This window comes from Chelonia mydas, chromosome 17 (assembly GCF_015237465.2).
Source record: "Chelonia mydas isolate rCheMyd1 chromosome 17, rCheMyd1.pri.v2, whole genome shotgun sequence".
In the NCBI taxonomy this organism is placed as follows: domain Eukaryota; kingdom Metazoa; phylum Chordata; order Testudines; family Cheloniidae; genus Chelonia; species Chelonia mydas.
The window spans coordinates 16,529,076-16,545,260 of record NC_051257.2 but is presented as its reverse complement, the minus strand read 5'-3'; the positions used below and the strand labels follow the sequence as shown (position 1 = coordinate 16,545,260).

At 45.1% G+C, this 16,185-nt stretch overlaps 1 protein-coding gene across 1 annotated transcript in view; it reads right to left on the bottom strand.

The window, feature by feature from the left end:
• Window positions 1-13,573, bottom strand: part of MYBBP1A (MYB binding protein 1a) — an 80,187-nt gene extending 66,614 nt beyond the window's left edge. Inside the window, exons 1-9 of the mRNA XM_037880167.2 lie at window positions 13,264-13,573; window positions 12,475-12,570; window positions 10,961-11,044; window positions 10,508-10,582; window positions 9,612-9,719; window positions 8,008-8,198; window positions 7,465-7,632; window positions 6,206-6,323; window positions 242-531 (exon numbers count right to left, since the gene is read on the bottom strand). Of these exons, the coding sequence (XP_037736095.1) occupies window positions 242-531; window positions 6,206-6,323; window positions 7,465-7,632; window positions 8,008-8,198; window positions 9,612-9,719; window positions 10,508-10,582; window positions 10,961-11,044; window positions 12,475-12,570; window positions 13,264-13,440 (1,307 nt within the window). The 5' untranslated portion in view covers window positions 13,441-13,573. The remainder of the gene's footprint in view (window positions 1-241; window positions 532-6,205; window positions 6,324-7,464; window positions 7,633-8,007; window positions 8,199-9,611; window positions 9,720-10,507; window positions 10,583-10,960; window positions 11,045-12,474; window positions 12,571-13,263) is intronic.
• Between the last annotated feature and the right edge of the window lie 2,612 nt (window positions 13,574-16,185).

The window sequence follows — 16,185 nt, the reverse complement described above, 5'->3', positions numbered from 1 at the left end:
ACTCCCCAATTTTCCCAGGAGGTTTTTCCAATAGGAAATTTCTATGGTTTCCCAATAAGGATAAAGGGAACAGAAAACACGAGCTGCTCCTGACCTAGGACCAGCTAAAAGTGCCTTTGTGAATCAGCTGTTGTAGATGCCCCACATCTCCTCCAGGCCAACCGAACAGAGCTAAACATGGGAGGATGCATACAACACGCATCTGAGAGAGAGGAGGGAGCTGTGCTGTAAATACACTCACATATTTACTTTCTCCTGGTTCTGCTTCTGTCGGCTGGTGGTGAAATCTAAGCAGCAGTCAAACTCTGGCCTAAGAAACATCCTCTTGAGCCACTCGACATATTTCAGCAACGCTACAGGCTGCAAGTGTTTCACCACCTTCCAGAAGCTGGGCACAACCGGATAGCCTTGATTGGTCAGAGTGGAGAAGCCAATCATCACTGCCAACTGCTTCTCTGGATCATCACAGCCCTCTAGGAATGAGTTAACATAGGTTTCCATCTCCGGAGCGAACTTAAACCGGTCCGGAAGCTGAAAGGCACAGTCAATACAAGCAGGTTACGGCCCACCATATTGCACGATGGAGACAGAGAAATATGCACACTCAGTCATTGTACAAAACTGACTTTGCTCTGTACTTGCGCTTGGTACATCCTGGGTCTGAACATTCACCGGGGCAGTACCGATACATCAGATCCCCACAAGCCACTCACCCCTTCAGTGGTCAGGTCAGCCCTACGTGCTAGCTTGATCTATCAGATATCAGTATATCACAGAGTGCTGGACAATGAGCTCATCGGCTCCATTTTACAGAAGGGGAAGCTGAGGCACAGGGAAGGGAAGTGACTTACACAAGGTCACCCACGAAGCTAGCGGCTGAGCCAAGAATATAACCCAGGTCTCCTGGGGCCCAGTCCAGTGCTCTATCCACTAGACCAAACTGCCTCACCTACCAGCAATGGAGTCTTGCATGCTCTAACCTGCCACTGATCTTGGATTTCACCAAACCTTAATCTCAAACTGCAAGTAGCCCTCCCTCCCTGGTAGATCAGACACCACATGGACTGATATAGGTGAAGTCTTAAGAACCATCAGCTGGCAGTGTTGCCCAAAAAGTTTGTGAGAACTGCTTTAGCTTCCTTCAGTAGAAACACAGCACATATAAATGTGGCCTGTTCTTCCAAATTCTCTGAAAGCTGTACAGATAAAATGGTTCAAATGTTAAGTCTGGGAGCGTTGTTGACACTAGATCCCAGACCCAGACGCCGTATATGCTAGAATGACACAGACAGCAGTCTGCGAGGGTCAGAACTTTCAGGCCAGCATCACCAGACACATTTATTTATCCCATTTTCGTGATGGTCTTTTACAACCCACAGCGTTTCAACTACGCCGTACATTCATCCCCGCTCGCTCAACTGTGCTGTGAAGAGAATGAAAATATATCTGGAGAAAGCTTGAAGGGGAAAAGAACGGTGATTCTATTCCAACCATATAATGCAACTTTTCTAAGTGAATTAAACAAATTGTTTTATGAAATGTCAAGATCAATACGGTGATATGAGGGAAGCTGGAGCAGTAATGAAATTTAAAGACTGAATTTTCCCCTAGACTAGAAAGCCAATAAATTTAACAGGTAATTAATCTGCAGCCACCTCCATTTGGCCATAAAACATATGCCTCAGAAAGAAAGGTCTGCAAAGCACAATTGAATGAGCTTACATTTGCATTCTATTGGTCAGCTCCTCCCACTGTCAGTATTGTCCAAAATCAGCAGAACCACCCTGAAAAATTTCATTAAAATGTGATTCTATGCTGAAAGTGGAGTAGCACCGGGATACAGGGGTTTCATGTTGGTTGTCTCTTGATTAAACAAAATCAAATGTGGTGACTTTACAAGTGAAAAAATAAATATATATAATGGATTGATACGTTTTTAGGAACAGGCGAGTCACCAAACGAGCACCCAGTCTCCAATAACCTACACCGGTGACCTGGAGGAAAGTAAGAATCCAGCAGTAGTTTCCCAACAGCCAACCCTGCTAATTTAACCTGGGATTGGAAGCTCAAATTAGTAATAAAGGTGCTGGAGATTAAAATTAATTAGCATTTATTTCTATGCCTTCGAATTAGGCCTTCCATGTCACCTGTAGAATCCCATAGCCTCGTACAAGGATGACGGAACAGAATTTAGTAAACAAGTCTACTGATGCACAAAGAGAAACAGAATTCAGTCCACTCTCCCACAGCTGTCTTGGCTTTGCAGGGCTAACAGGAGCAAGATGTACTAAAACTGTCAATCTGCAGATATTAGAGAAAAAAAGCAAGAAGGTGCCACTGATACCCTCACTTGCAGACTTCGGCTGCTGCTGTAATACCAGCAATGGAAGCTTGGAACATTGGCTTGCCCCAAAAAAGAAAAGAGCAATGACTGCTGTGTCCACAGCAAAGGGCAACAGGATTGCGTTAGTCCACAGAGCCTAGCCAGCGCCTTTTTTTGGTGAGTTCCCCTCAAAAAATGACTATTTTAGTTTTCTTGGAGCCAAAAGGGATGAATTTTACAGTGACTTTCCAAATGAAACTCACACCTCAGCCCCAACCAGATTATTTAACAATTTTATGGTAAACTACTTAACACAGCAGTTCCCAAACTGTGGGTTCTGACCCAAATGGGGTCACGCCATAAATAGACAGGGTCACAGCAATCGTGTGAGTGTGTGTGTGCGCGCACGTGCAAAGAGGACACTATTTTGCTCCGCACAGCATGATCTCAAGTGTCTGGTGGGTGAGAGGTCACAATGCATGGAGGACGCCATTTTGGAGAGCAAAGTAGTGTCCTCCATGCGGCGTGACCTCGCACATACAGTTCTTGCGAAGCCTTGCTGGGCGAAGGACGCCATTTTGTGCCACAAAATGGCATCCTCCGTGCGGCATTACCTCGCACATGGGCTCTCTGGGGTCCTAAGAGGAAATAATTAATTAAAACAGGATGGTGCCAGTGAAAAGTTTGGGAACCCCTGACTTACCAGCATCCGTGACACTTTTATACCTTGTCTTCAAATGTGTTTGTACAGCACCCAGCACAATGGGACCCTGGTCCTAATGGGGGCCTCTGGGCACTAGCCCACCACGAAAAATAAAAAGAAACTATAAGGATTAAGGATGGGATTTTCAAAAGTGCTCAGCATTGTCTTAACTCCACTCCCATCAAAGTCAATGCAGGCAATTTTTGGTGAGTCAATGCAGGCAGGGCAGAAAAGGTGGGGGAGTTGCACTGTATGTAAGAGAGCAGTATGACTGCTCAGAGCTCAAGTATGAAACTGCAGAAAAACCTGAGAGTCTCTGGATTAAGTTTAGAAGTGTGAGCAACAAGGGCGATGTCGTGGTGGGAGTCTGCTATAGACCACCGGACCAGAGGGATGAGGTGGACAAGGCTTTCTTCCGGCAACTCGCAGAAGTTACTAGATCGCACGCCCTGGTTCTCATGGGAGACTTCAATCACCCTGATATCTGCTGGGAGAGCAATACAGCAGTGCACAGACAAACCAGGAAGGTTTTGGACAATTTCCTGGTGCAAGTACTGGAGGAACCAACTAGGGGCAGAGCTCTTCTTGACCTGCTACTCACAAACCGGGAAGAATTAGTAGGGGAAGCAAAAGTGGATGGGAACCTGGGAGGCAGTGACCATGAGAAGGTCAAGTTCAGCATCCTGACACAAGGAAGAAAGGAAAACAGCAGAATACGGACCCTGGACTTCAGAAAAGCAGACTTTGACTCCCTCAGGGAGCTGATGAGCAAGATCCCCTGGGAGAATAACATGAGGGGGAAAGGAGTCCAGGAAAGCTGGCTGTATTTTAAAGAATCCTTATTGAGATTACAGGGACAAACCATCCAGATGTGTAGAAAGAATAGTAAATACGGCAGGCGACTGGCTTGGCTTAACAGTGAAATCCTTGCTGATCTTAAATACAAAAAAGAAGCTTAAAAGAAGTGGAAGATTGGACAAATGACCAGGGATGAGTATAAAAATATTGCTCATGCATGCAGGAGTGAAATCAGGAAGGCCAAATCACACCTGGAGTTGCAGCTAGCAAGAGATGTTAAGAGTAACAAGAAGGGTTTCTTCAGGTATGTTAGCAACAAGAAGAAAGGCAAGGAAAGTGTGGGCCCCTTACTGAATGAGGGAGGCAACCTAGTGACAGAGGATGTGGAAAAAGCTAATGTACTCAATGCTTTTTTTGCCTCTGCCTTCACGAACAAGGTCAGCTCCCAGACTACGGCACTGGGCAGCACAGCATGGGGAGGAGGTGACCAGCCCTCTGTGGAGAAAGGGACTATTTAGAAAAGCTGGACGTGCACAAGTCCATGGGGCCGGATGTGTTGCATCCGAGAGTGCTAAAGGAGTTGGCGGATGTGATTGCAGAGCCATTGGCCATTATCTTTGAAAACTCATGGCGATCAGGGGAGGTCCCGGACGACTGGAAAAAGGCTAATGTAGTGCCCATCTTTAAAAAAGGGAAGAAGGAGGATCCTGGGAACTACAGGCCAGTCAGCCTCACCTCAGTCCCCGGAAAAATCATGGAGCAGGTCCTCAAGGAATCAATTCTGAAGTACTTAGAGGAGAGGAAAGTCATCAGGAACAGTCAGCATGGATTCACCAAGGGCAAGTCATGCCTGACTAATCTAATTGCTTTCTATGACGAGATAACTGGGCTCTGTGGATGAAGGGAAAGCAATGGACGTGTTGTTCCTTGATTTTAGCAAAGCTTTTGACACTGTCTCCCACAGTATTCTTGCCAGCAAGTTAAAGAAGTATGGCTTGGAGGAATGGACTATAAGGTGGATAGAAAGCTGGCTAGATTGTTGGGCTCAACGGGTAGTGATCAATGGCTCCATGTCTAGTTGGCAGCCGGTATCAAGTGGAGTGCCCCAAGGGTCGGTCCTGGGGCTGGTTTTGTTCAATATCTTCATAAATGATCTGGAGGATGGTGTGGATTGCACCCTCAGCAAGTTTGCAGATGACACTAAACTGGGAGGAGAGGTAGATACATTGGAGGGCAGGGATAGGATACAGAGGAACCTAGACAAATTGGAGGATTGGGCCAAAAGAAATCTGATGAAGTTCAACAAGGACAAGTGCAGAGTCCTGCACTTAGGACGCAAGAATCCAATGCACCGCTACAGACTAGAGACCGAATGGCTCGGCAGCAGTTCTGCAGAAAAGGACCTAGGGGTTACAGTGGACGAGAAGCTGGATATGAGTCAACAGTGTGCCCTTGTTGCCAAGAAGGCCAATGGCATTTTGGGATGTATAAGTAGGGGCATTGCCAGCAGATCGAGGGACGTGATCGTTCCCCTCTATTCGACACTGGTGAGGCCTCATCTGGAGTACTGTGTCCAGTTTTGGGCCCCACACTATAAGAAGGATGTGGAAAAATTGGAAAGAGTCCAGCGGAAGGCAACAAAAATTATTAAGGGACTGGAACACATGAGTTATGAGGAGAGGCTGAGGGAACTGGGGATGTTTAGTCTACGGAACAGAAGAATGAGGGGGGATTTGATAGCTGCTTTCAACTACCTGAAAGGGGGTTCCAAAGAGGATGGCTCTAGACTGTTCTCAGTGGTAGCAGATGACAGAACAAGGAGTAATGGTCTCAAGTTGCAGTGGGGGAGATTTAGGTTGGATATTAGGAAAAACTTTTTCACTAGGAGGGTGGTGAAACACTGGAATGCGTTACCTAGGGAGATGGTGGAATCTCCTTCCTTAGAAGTTTTTAAGGTCAGGCTTGACAAAGCCCTGGCTGGGATGATTAATTGGGGATCGGTCCTGCTTTGAGGAGGGGGTTGGACTAGATGACCTCCTGAGGTCCCTTCCAACCCTGGTATTCTATGATTCTATGAATGGGGATTCTACCCCGACGTCAATAAAAAGAGTTAGGCAATTGCTGACTCCTTTTGAAAAATCTCAGCCTAAAATAATAGCAGTTGAGGAATAAGACCAGAAACTAACACACAATGAAGACAAAGAACAATCCAAATTCAGCCCATAATGACCAATATACCTACAGCGAATACTGCCTTAAAACAACACAAGGTCTAACAATACTGTAATGCGATATTTGAAAATGGCTGTATCAGGTAGGGTTTGCTCTTGAGTTTGGGGTCTTTAGCATGGGTTGCATCATATCCTCACAGGGATGCCTACCTGAGCCGATACCACATGATCCCCATAGTGCCGCATCACTTCCCCTCGGAGAACAATCTGTAGCTGGTCCAGAGACAAGAGTGGGAGAGCGCTGCCCAGCAACCGATAGCACATGTAACTGAGTGGAAAGAGAACAGATTCCCTCAGGGAAGGACATAGTAGTAACATCACACACAAGGACAGGGCAGAGAAAGAAAACCACCTGTGTGTGCTTCACAGAGATGTAAAGAAATGGACAGCAGTCAAGACTACAGGGACACTACCAGCCTAGCACTCTAAGGTGGGCAGATTTTGTAAAAGAACGGCACTTCAGAGCATAAAATGAGCATTCACCCATCTATCCTGATGCTGATTCGAGCACCAAAATACAAGATTTGGGCAGCTCCTGTTGGAAAATGGCCTCTCTTTTTCCCTGAAGCTTGCATGCAGCAAGTTAACAAAATCCCTTAGCAACAGGCCAAGGAAATAGTGTTTGACTCTGGATTCGGGTCAGGTTTCAGGGAGCAGGTTTGTGAACAAACCCAGGTTCAGATTAAACAGTGCCAAAAAACTACTCACAAGATTTTGGCTCCAATCTCAATAGCATCAATCTCAATACAGCAGATGACTGATGAGCTTTGTTCTTGAAAATATTTTGGTATCTTACCCTGAAAACTTGCTAAAACAATTAACTCTTGCCGTCTCAACCACCTTCATGTTAGAAATGGAATCAACAGATACTTTTTAGTTCTGTGTCAAATCCAAATCCAAAACGGAAGTGCATACGGTCTAAGGATTTGAATTCAGCTCATGGTAACACACAAAGGGGAGTGGACACAAATTTCAGGATCTGGCCCACCTCCAAATCTCACATTAAGACAGACACTGTTATAATTCTTAAATTGACCAGATTTCAGTGTCAGTGGTTTCAGGTTGTACATCTGCCCTTAAGTTCTTCTGCCAGTTTCCATGGTCCTCACAATCACATATGCCTAATTTTTGTCCCAGTTATTAAGAACAGGAAACATCATCACACTTCAAGCAGTATTTCCTAGATTGCAGCAAAGCTGCTTCTTCAGTTTGTCATAATTAGATCTGGGTTAAAAAAATAAATAAATAAAAAACCCAACAGATTTTTCGTGAGAAATTCCCCCCCTCCACCCCTCTTTTTTTTTTTTTTAGTCAGGTTTTAGTCACCACACAGCAGCAGAATTTATGTTCGGATAGGAAGCAGAAGAGTAGATTATATTAAGAACAATGAATGACATTTTAAAACAAACCTATTAGGACCCGACTTTTCCTTAAGCAGCCCATTCTCTACAGCTTCTTTCCAGAAGAGTTCAAAGGCGCCTTCCTTCACAGACACTCGTAGCAAGTCCAGCCCGACACGTGGAAGATTCCTATCCTTCTTCTCAGACCTGGCAGCAGTTTTCAAAACCTTCACAAGCCTTGAGAGAAAAGCAACCACAGGAGGATAGGAAATCTGAACTATCCAGTCAGGAAGGAACTTTCTGAAGGCAAAATCCCTTCCTCTAACCACCTTCTGGAATGGACAGACAACTGCACGGAAACTAACAAGTTATCTGCGGCCACGGCCTCTAAAGATGAGCAACTGATCTGAATATTGGGAGCAGCACTCTCTGCCAGTCTGGAGATGCCCAAAGAATAAACATCAGCAGCAGCTCCATACCATTTCTCCCATTACATTCAATCGGAGATGCAGGCATCCAGCACCCCTAGGCATCAGAGCCAAATTAGGTTTCTCATTTACATTCAGGAAGTTGGGAGACTTGGCATCTTTACACCCTTCTCCTACAGCTCACCTGGGAATGTTCTCCATGGTTACGATGGCAGATGAGCCTAGGAGTATCTTCAGCTTATCGGGTTTCAGAACCCCAGGAAATTTCTGTATGCCCACGAGCAGGAGGTGCAGCTGCTCCGGGGTGCTGAAGGCCGAAGTGAGGTCAGCCTGTAGGGCGCTGAACAGGACTTCCTCAAACACAGCTTCAGGAATCTACACAGCAATGCAAGTGATACCGGTTCTATACATAGTTATTGAATAGTATAACTATATGAGGTAAAGGGGTGGGGTTTTTAAAATCCCCTAGAGTGGATGCAGTTGTAGCAGTACAAAGGTGCCTTATACCCAGTATGGCATATTCTCCTTCCTATACAGAAATAGCTATATTGACCGACTACACCGTTATACCAATATAATTGTACTAGGGGTGTTGTATTACTGTAATTATACTGGTATAGTTAAAGGGGTACAAAGTTTGTGCTTAAACAGGCCCTAAGAGACAACATCAAAAGCCAAGGTGGATCTGATAGGAAAAGGGATATCAACCCTTTTCCTTCACTTTTATAAGACACAGATTCTGACCTAAAAATACCTTAGGGATCCATCATCGATTGCAGCAAAGGCTGTATAATTTTTGGCACCTTACAAAAACTTTATTTTTACTGATGTAACAAACAAACAAACAGAAACCCCAAAACCTCAGGACAATATTGGACCCAAATTTATCAATGGGCCCAAAAGGTTATAAGGATGTACAAGAGACACACACGCCAACAGGAAGAAAGCGTGCTGTAATTAGTTTGCTACAGTAAAACCTAAAGGCAAACCAAGAATGGGGCCCAGATGGTCTCTGCCCTAAGAGCTTTATTTCATGGCTGTAATTGCAAACTTCCTGCTGCATTTTGATTCTTCTCTCTTTCAGTGCTATACAGCCATAATTTGTTTGTATTATTTCTTAAATACAAATCAATTTTAAAATGGTGTTGTTCATCTCCATGGGATCTTCCTGGCTGAATATTTTGAACACTTTAATATGTTTTGGAATAAACTGGATAGATGCTTTTGAAATAAAAAAGACAAACTCCATTGTTGAAGAACCTACAAAGTATCTGAATCTGCCACAGATCAGGAGCATGGCAAGCATACAAAAAAACCTTATATCAAAATTGCTAGACCAAGAACATTCTTACATCAAAAGGTTGGTAAACTTAGAGTTAAGGTTGCTAGTCTGCCTAGTCTACCCACAGAAACCATACGGAGCACGGAAATATGCATATAAACCATTCTACACTCTTTTTATGCTAAATCCTCAGTTCCCCTTCTCATCATCACCTACCTCTCCTCCAGCCCCAACAATCTACACATATCCACCCCTATCCTGAGCAACCAACACCAAGCAACACATGGAGACTTATACTGCTGCACCAATTTTATGGACAAGGAGCTTCCCTATACTGACTTGCCCACATGACAATTTTCAGGACCACCAACCACTTGGTGCAACACCCAGTGAAGTCAATGGAAAGACCCCTTTGACATCAGTGGAGCTGGTTCAGACCCAGCCCAAGGAAAAAAACAAAGGCCACAAACAAAAAGTTCCGCTATTCAGGTGCCAGGTCTTCATACCTCCGAGAGGATGTCAACGAGCGTTTTCCTGGGGAGATCTCGGAGGTGGGCATGGTGCTGGGCCAAGCTCTGCAGAAGTCGGACACACTCCAGGAGGGCCTTTTTGTCCTAGAAATTAAAACAAGAAAAAAAGTAAAGGCTACACAACCACGGTTAAGCTCATGGCTCCATTATTAACTCCTAATGGATATGCTGAATCTTACTATTATTAATAATAAACCGACCCAATTGCTTCCTGATGCGTAAGTCAGATCTTCCCAATACAGCATTCCCTGTGTGTGACTGACACGCGATATCCTTTCTTCTGGAAAGGAATTGTTCTACCTCCTCTGTCCCTCTTTCTACGGACAGTTTTTATATGGTTACCATATTATCTCTGTCCTCTCTCACTCTCTCCCTATCCTTCCCTTCCCCTCTCCACCCCCACCCTCCCCAGTTTTCACATCAAAGGTGATTGGATCTGATAACTTTTCTACACATTTTCTGGATCTTCTTGACGCTGCTGATTTCTAGCTGTATATAACAAATTTGAACGAAACAAAGCTTGGGATTTTAGCAGCAGGTATCAGCTATCTAAGGTACTTGTCTGGCCACCATCACCATAATAACTGAGCACCTTGCAACCTTAAATGTATTTATCCTCATGACACCCCTGTGGGAGAGAGACATGCTATTACCTCCATTTGTAAAATGGGGAACTGAAGCACAGAGACTAACTGATTTGCCCACAGTCACACAGGAAGCATATGGCAGAGCAAGAAATTGATTTGAACCTGCGATTCCTAAGTCCGCAGGCTAAAGTCCTAACCAATGGACCATTCCTTCTCTCTAGGTCTTGTTCCACATTTGGGACAGCACCAGGTCAATTGCTCACAAACAAGCAACATCCATGTTACCTTTGCAAGACGACCAGACTGGAAGAGAGCCAGTACCCCAAAAAAGTTTCCAAAGGCAGCATTTCTAAAGAGTTTCTGAAAAGAAGAAAATCAACACTGTAGCCCAACAATTCAAAATGCAAAAACAGGTAGATCTCATGTTCAACAACAGCTCCCACTGCAGGTGAAAACTGCCCAGAAGCAGGCAGGAAGAGTCAACCTTGAATATCCTTCCATGCAAAAGGTGCTGTGCTGCCCTCAGTTCACATATGCAAACCTCTTCAATGGAAGCAGTACACGCACATCGAGGTCCTGTGACAACATGGGTAACTACAGATTCCGGCAGACAAATAGAATCATGTACCTTAAAAGGGGCCCCAAAGCAAGGGTGACCGAGGTAATCAATACTCACTGAGGAACACCGAGGATTTACAACTACTGTCTGGTGTTGCTATGAGCACAAGGCAGACGTACCTTTTTTACTCTCTCAAGGTTGTGTTTTTCTTTTATCTGCTGCAGGACAGTATGCAGTGGAATTTCTTCAAAAAATTGCAAAACCTGGATATCAGGACCAACATGAGACAGAGATTAAACTCCAGGAGAAAATGCTCTCACAACATCCATATTTATGTTCAACAACTGTAGACTGAATGAAGAACTAGAACCAAACTCTCTGATTCTTTCTACCAACCTTAGACCCGGTCTACAGTTAAAAGTTTCCCTGCACAGCTATGTTGGTTAGGGGTGCCATTTTTAAAAATTGTATTTTATTTTCAAATGACATGGCTATGCTGGGAAAAGCCATAGCGTGCACACCATTTTTCAAGTATAACCGTCTACAGTAGAGCACAAAATATGCTTTGACCTCGAGAGGTGGTCCTTCTGGGTCAGAATAGAGACCTGCTAGCAAGGGGGTGCATGAAAGAGAACAGTCCTCATTGCCCATATTGTACCTGTTCCGAAGGTAGGGTACGTCAGTCTTCAGAGGTCAAACAGACTGGCACCAAATATGAGCAGACTGGCTTTGATTTTTAAATGTTTTCAGTTTTTTCAATCAGTTCCAGAGGCCAACTTGTTTTGAAGCCTGGTCTGCTGTGACGCTCCATGTGCGTGAACAGCTCAGGAGTGGGGGTTCTCACAGCAGAGCAGGGTAAGGCTGGCTCCCAGAGTTAAGGATTGGAGAGTTTTTGCATTATTCTATGTCAGCGAGGGGTTTGATTTTTTTTTTTTAAAAACCAATAAAGTTATACCAGTACTACCCTTATACCAGTACAATAGCGTCCACACTAAAGGTGCCCAATGTAGGTACAGAAGAGCCCCTGTTTTATGAACTATTTGTGGATTGATGAGTTCATAAAAACTAAAAAAGTTCATAAAACTGAAGATCTCAAAATGACTGTGGGTATGGTGTGAAAGTTAATGCATTAATCGTTCAATACCAGTGTACTCAAAGAATGGTAACAAATTTATACGGTATGCTTGATTTTTCTTTGTGAGTACTGCATCTCTTTGTCACCCACTCTCTCATCTTTTCCAACCTGTATAGCTGCTTGACCATTAGCTAAAGAACTGAACTCTCGTTCAGCGGCAAAAAAACGGTTCATATAATTAGTTGTTCATAAGATTGATGTTCAGGAAATCATAGTCCTGCCATAGAACACATTCCCCTTACCTTATGGGAAAAAGCTATACCAGCATCAGCGTGCCCACACTATGTGTGGGGTGGGGTAGTACTGCTTTACCATATCAGTGTAGCTAAAGCAGTATGTGTTTAGACAAGGCCTACAAGAGCTCACTCTGAGATGCAAGAACTCTTCCCAAGACTCCTGTGCATCCAGAGATTAACCAATCAGAACTCCCAAGTATTTAAACAAAAAATAAACACCATGCTTTAACCAAGCCAAGTTAGAACTATTTCGTTACTAACATACCCATCGATGCATACTCTGAAATCCATAGAGAGTGCGCTCCCATGGGAAAATACCAACCTGAGCTAGTGCCAGACTGAAACCGGGACGGGCTGCCTCTCGAGTTGCTCCCAATCCTTCTATCAATCGTTTTAGAGTATATTTCAGCTCATCTTCCTAAAAAATTATGTTTTAAAAAATACAGTACATTTAGGAATGCTTCCCCACAATAAGGAAAATCATAAGGATGTACTGCAATACATAAATACCGTCTGACCACTTCTCCCAACTGGGCTCATGACTGTCAGTTACAAAGAATACCCAGTTCTACAAATGGACCTCACTGCCCTAATTCAGATTAGCCAGGCCCAAGCATATATCCCTGCGACTGTATCAAACCCTTGGTCTGCTCAGGGATTTAACCCGGGGAAAGGGACACTGATTGGTACCAGACCAGGGACCAACTGCATTGTAACCAGATCCTCTCCTTCACAGCTGTAGAAGGTAGGGATGGGATTATGCACCCACTCACCTCAACCAAAACAGTGCTCCGGATCTAGCTCCAATCACAGCAGCCGCCTAAGAGCCTAGACCCAAGTGCCTTAACCCTTCCACCTCCCCTGAACCCAACCAGCCCCCTGGGACGCTGGGCCCAACTCCCCTCCCATCTCTCTGGGCCCGATTCTCCCCCCAACCATTTGGGAACCTGGACTCCCCCCCGCAGAGCCCGATTCCCTTCGCTCCCCCACCCCCCTTCCGCCCCACAGCCCGGGACTCCACCCCGCCTACAGCGGCCCCGAGGGCTCTGGACTCCCCCCGAAGCTCCCACGGCGGCCCCAGCCCCCCTCCTCCAGGCGCCGTCGCTCTGACCTGCCCGCGGGCCCGCAGGTACCGCAGCAGGCTCTCGGTGGCCGCCAGGCGAACCTCCTGCTGGGGCTTGGCGATGTCCCAGAAAAAGTCCAGGAACTGCCGGTTCTGTTGCAGGACCCCCCGCGGGCCGGAGCCGGGGAGGGTCGGGGCTGGAAGCGGGGCTGGGGCCGCCTCCATAACGCGGCGGCGGCTGGCGCGGCTCGGACCCACGCTGCAGCTCCACGTGGGCTCCCGGGGCCAGCCCCTTCCGGGCTCGCCCCAGCAGCCGCCCCGCCGCTGCGCGCAGCCCGTGCCCTGGCCTCCGGGGAAGGCGGCCCAGCCCTGGGAGCTTGGGCGGAGTCTTTGGCTGGGTTGGTCGCTGAGACGGTGCCCTTTGAAATTCCCCCGCTGGACTTAGGGTCTCCAGTCACAACAGCGGAGAGGCCCCGGCCGCAGGGTGCCAGCAACGGGGCTGCTCTCGCCAGACCTGCCTTCCGTCTGACTCCGGAGTAGCGAGCCACGGCCACCTCTCTGGGAAGTCACTTCACACGTGCCAACTGGTCCCCCAGCCTACAAGGTCCTGCATGGCCCCGGCGCAGGGGGCACTCGGCAGCTCACATGGCCAAGCCTGTCAGAAAATAGTGGAGTCTCTCTTTTTGTTTTGTTTTTTTTAGCAAAATACTTATTATTTTCCCACTGGGTCCATCCAAAAATCTCTAGCCTCGTGTACTTAAACTGAGCGACCAGCTCATGAAGTGTCCATTTATAGGTTTCAAATATTGGCAGGTATCATATTTTAAGGAAAGGAGGACTTGTGGCGCCTTAGAGACTAACACATTTATTTGAGCATAAGCTTTTGTGAGCTACAGCTCACTTCATCGGACGCTCGCGAAAGCTTATGCTCAAATAAATGTGTTAGTCTCTAAGGTGCCACAAGTACTCCTTTTGTTTTGTGGATACAGACTAACACAGCTGCTACTCTGAAACCATATTTTAAGGAGTCCTTTAAGGTCTCTCCCTCTTGGAAATGAAGGGTTTTGCTGTGGGCCCTTCAGTAGAAAATGTTTAAAATCTCACTGATTATTGATTTAGCATTCCCCCCAATTCCTTCATTTAAATTGTCTTACACATGCAGAATCTAGACCTCAAGAAGGGGCAAATGCCCCCGGCTCCACACTTGGGGAGGTGCTGCACGTTGGGGTAACCTGTGCTGTCAGTGTGCACATAGTCAGGTGACTATCTTGTCCCTCTTCCCCATGGGCCTTTGTGTCCTTCAGTATTCACAACCCCCCACCCATATCGCCATGTCTGCAGATTCCCCCATAATTTTTAGGCTGAGTGACTTGCCCGGTTTAAATTCATGAGCAATCTGTCAAGTGATTGTAATGTTTGTACACAGCTTTGAAGATGAAAAGTTCTATGTAATGTGCTAAGTATTGTTATTACTAGTTATAGGCAGGGAGAGGAGCTCACAGGCTATCATGAGAGATCTAGGAAAGGGTCCCCTTGGCAGAAAAGTTGGATAGGACCCTGTAAAACTTAAAGCCAACTCTCATAGCTTGAGATAGGCCTCAAACAGGAAGACGGGCCAAAAAACTCACAGCAGAGAACTGGAAATCAAGAACCAGTGATGTGAGATCAACTCATTTCTTTTTAACATGTATTGCTTAAATTTTCTAAAAAGAAAAGGAGTACTTGTGGCACCTTAGAGACTAACCAATTTATTTGAGCATAAACTTTCGTGAGCTACAGCTCACTTCATCGGATGCAAGTGAGCTGTAGCTCACGAAAGCTTATGCTCAAATAAATTCGTTAGTCGCTAAGGTGCCACAAGTACTCCTTTTCTTTTTGCGAATACAGACTAACACGGCTGTTACTCTGAAACCTTAAATTTTCTAGAATCACATGATCTCCATTTCACAAAACTCCACAGAGCGACCAGTGTCGAAGTCTGAAACACACATACACACACAAAGTAGGATCTTCCCATTGGCAGCTGACTCAGACTCTGTGAACAGGAACCATCTCTCCTGACCTAAATTTTAACATGAGATTCTCTAAAACTGGCTGCTGTGTGGATATGGATGTTGAGAAAGCTCGCCTCTTCAATGCTTTTGAAATATGACAGCCTGGTTTTGTCTGGGTCAGACATTAGCTATACTGATACAATCAATCAGACTGTGGAAAAAATCAATAAGTCTTGTAGTTCAATATAAAAACCCGAAGAGCAGCTCAATAAAAGAAAACAAATAAATAATGCAAAGGATATACCTTTAAAGATATTAGAAGTTTCTCAGCAAGAATCCATTATCTTCCCTCTCAACGGTACCACAAAGAACCAGGACAGGTTCCCACTGAAGATGCTATTTATCAGGAAGAACTGTCCAATAAATGTGTGGTGTAGTTTTTCCTTTTAAAATCTCTTCTCCTATCCGATCTGTTACAAGTATATAGAGAAAACAGAACAGTATCTGGAATGTGAAATAACTGTACTTTTTATTATGCTGTTAGTGATAGCTAGACAATCTGTTGTCAACTTAAAGGCATCCTGACAGATTCATATATTCATATATTATTTTAAAATAGATTAAAAATCTTGTTATTTTAAACCAAATATCCTTTGTGTTCTTGATATCTTAGATCATTAAAAGTGAAAGCGTTTGTAACATCTAAGGCTTTTCACAATTTATGTTGTTTACCTCTACGTTCCATTCAGGTTGCATGGCGAAAATGGACAGTGGTCAGGGTCTTTTTAAAGGCCATTCCATTTTCTAGTTCCTGCATATAATACGGTGCTGCAGCGTTTGTGTTGGAAGCACTGTTCAAATCCACTGTTTTTATATTTATAAAAAAATCAAAACCCATTTCTATGAATAATAGAGTTTGTAAAACTATTTTTTCTTTCCAAAACCTAAATGCTGTGGCCTTGTGCTGCCTGACAGC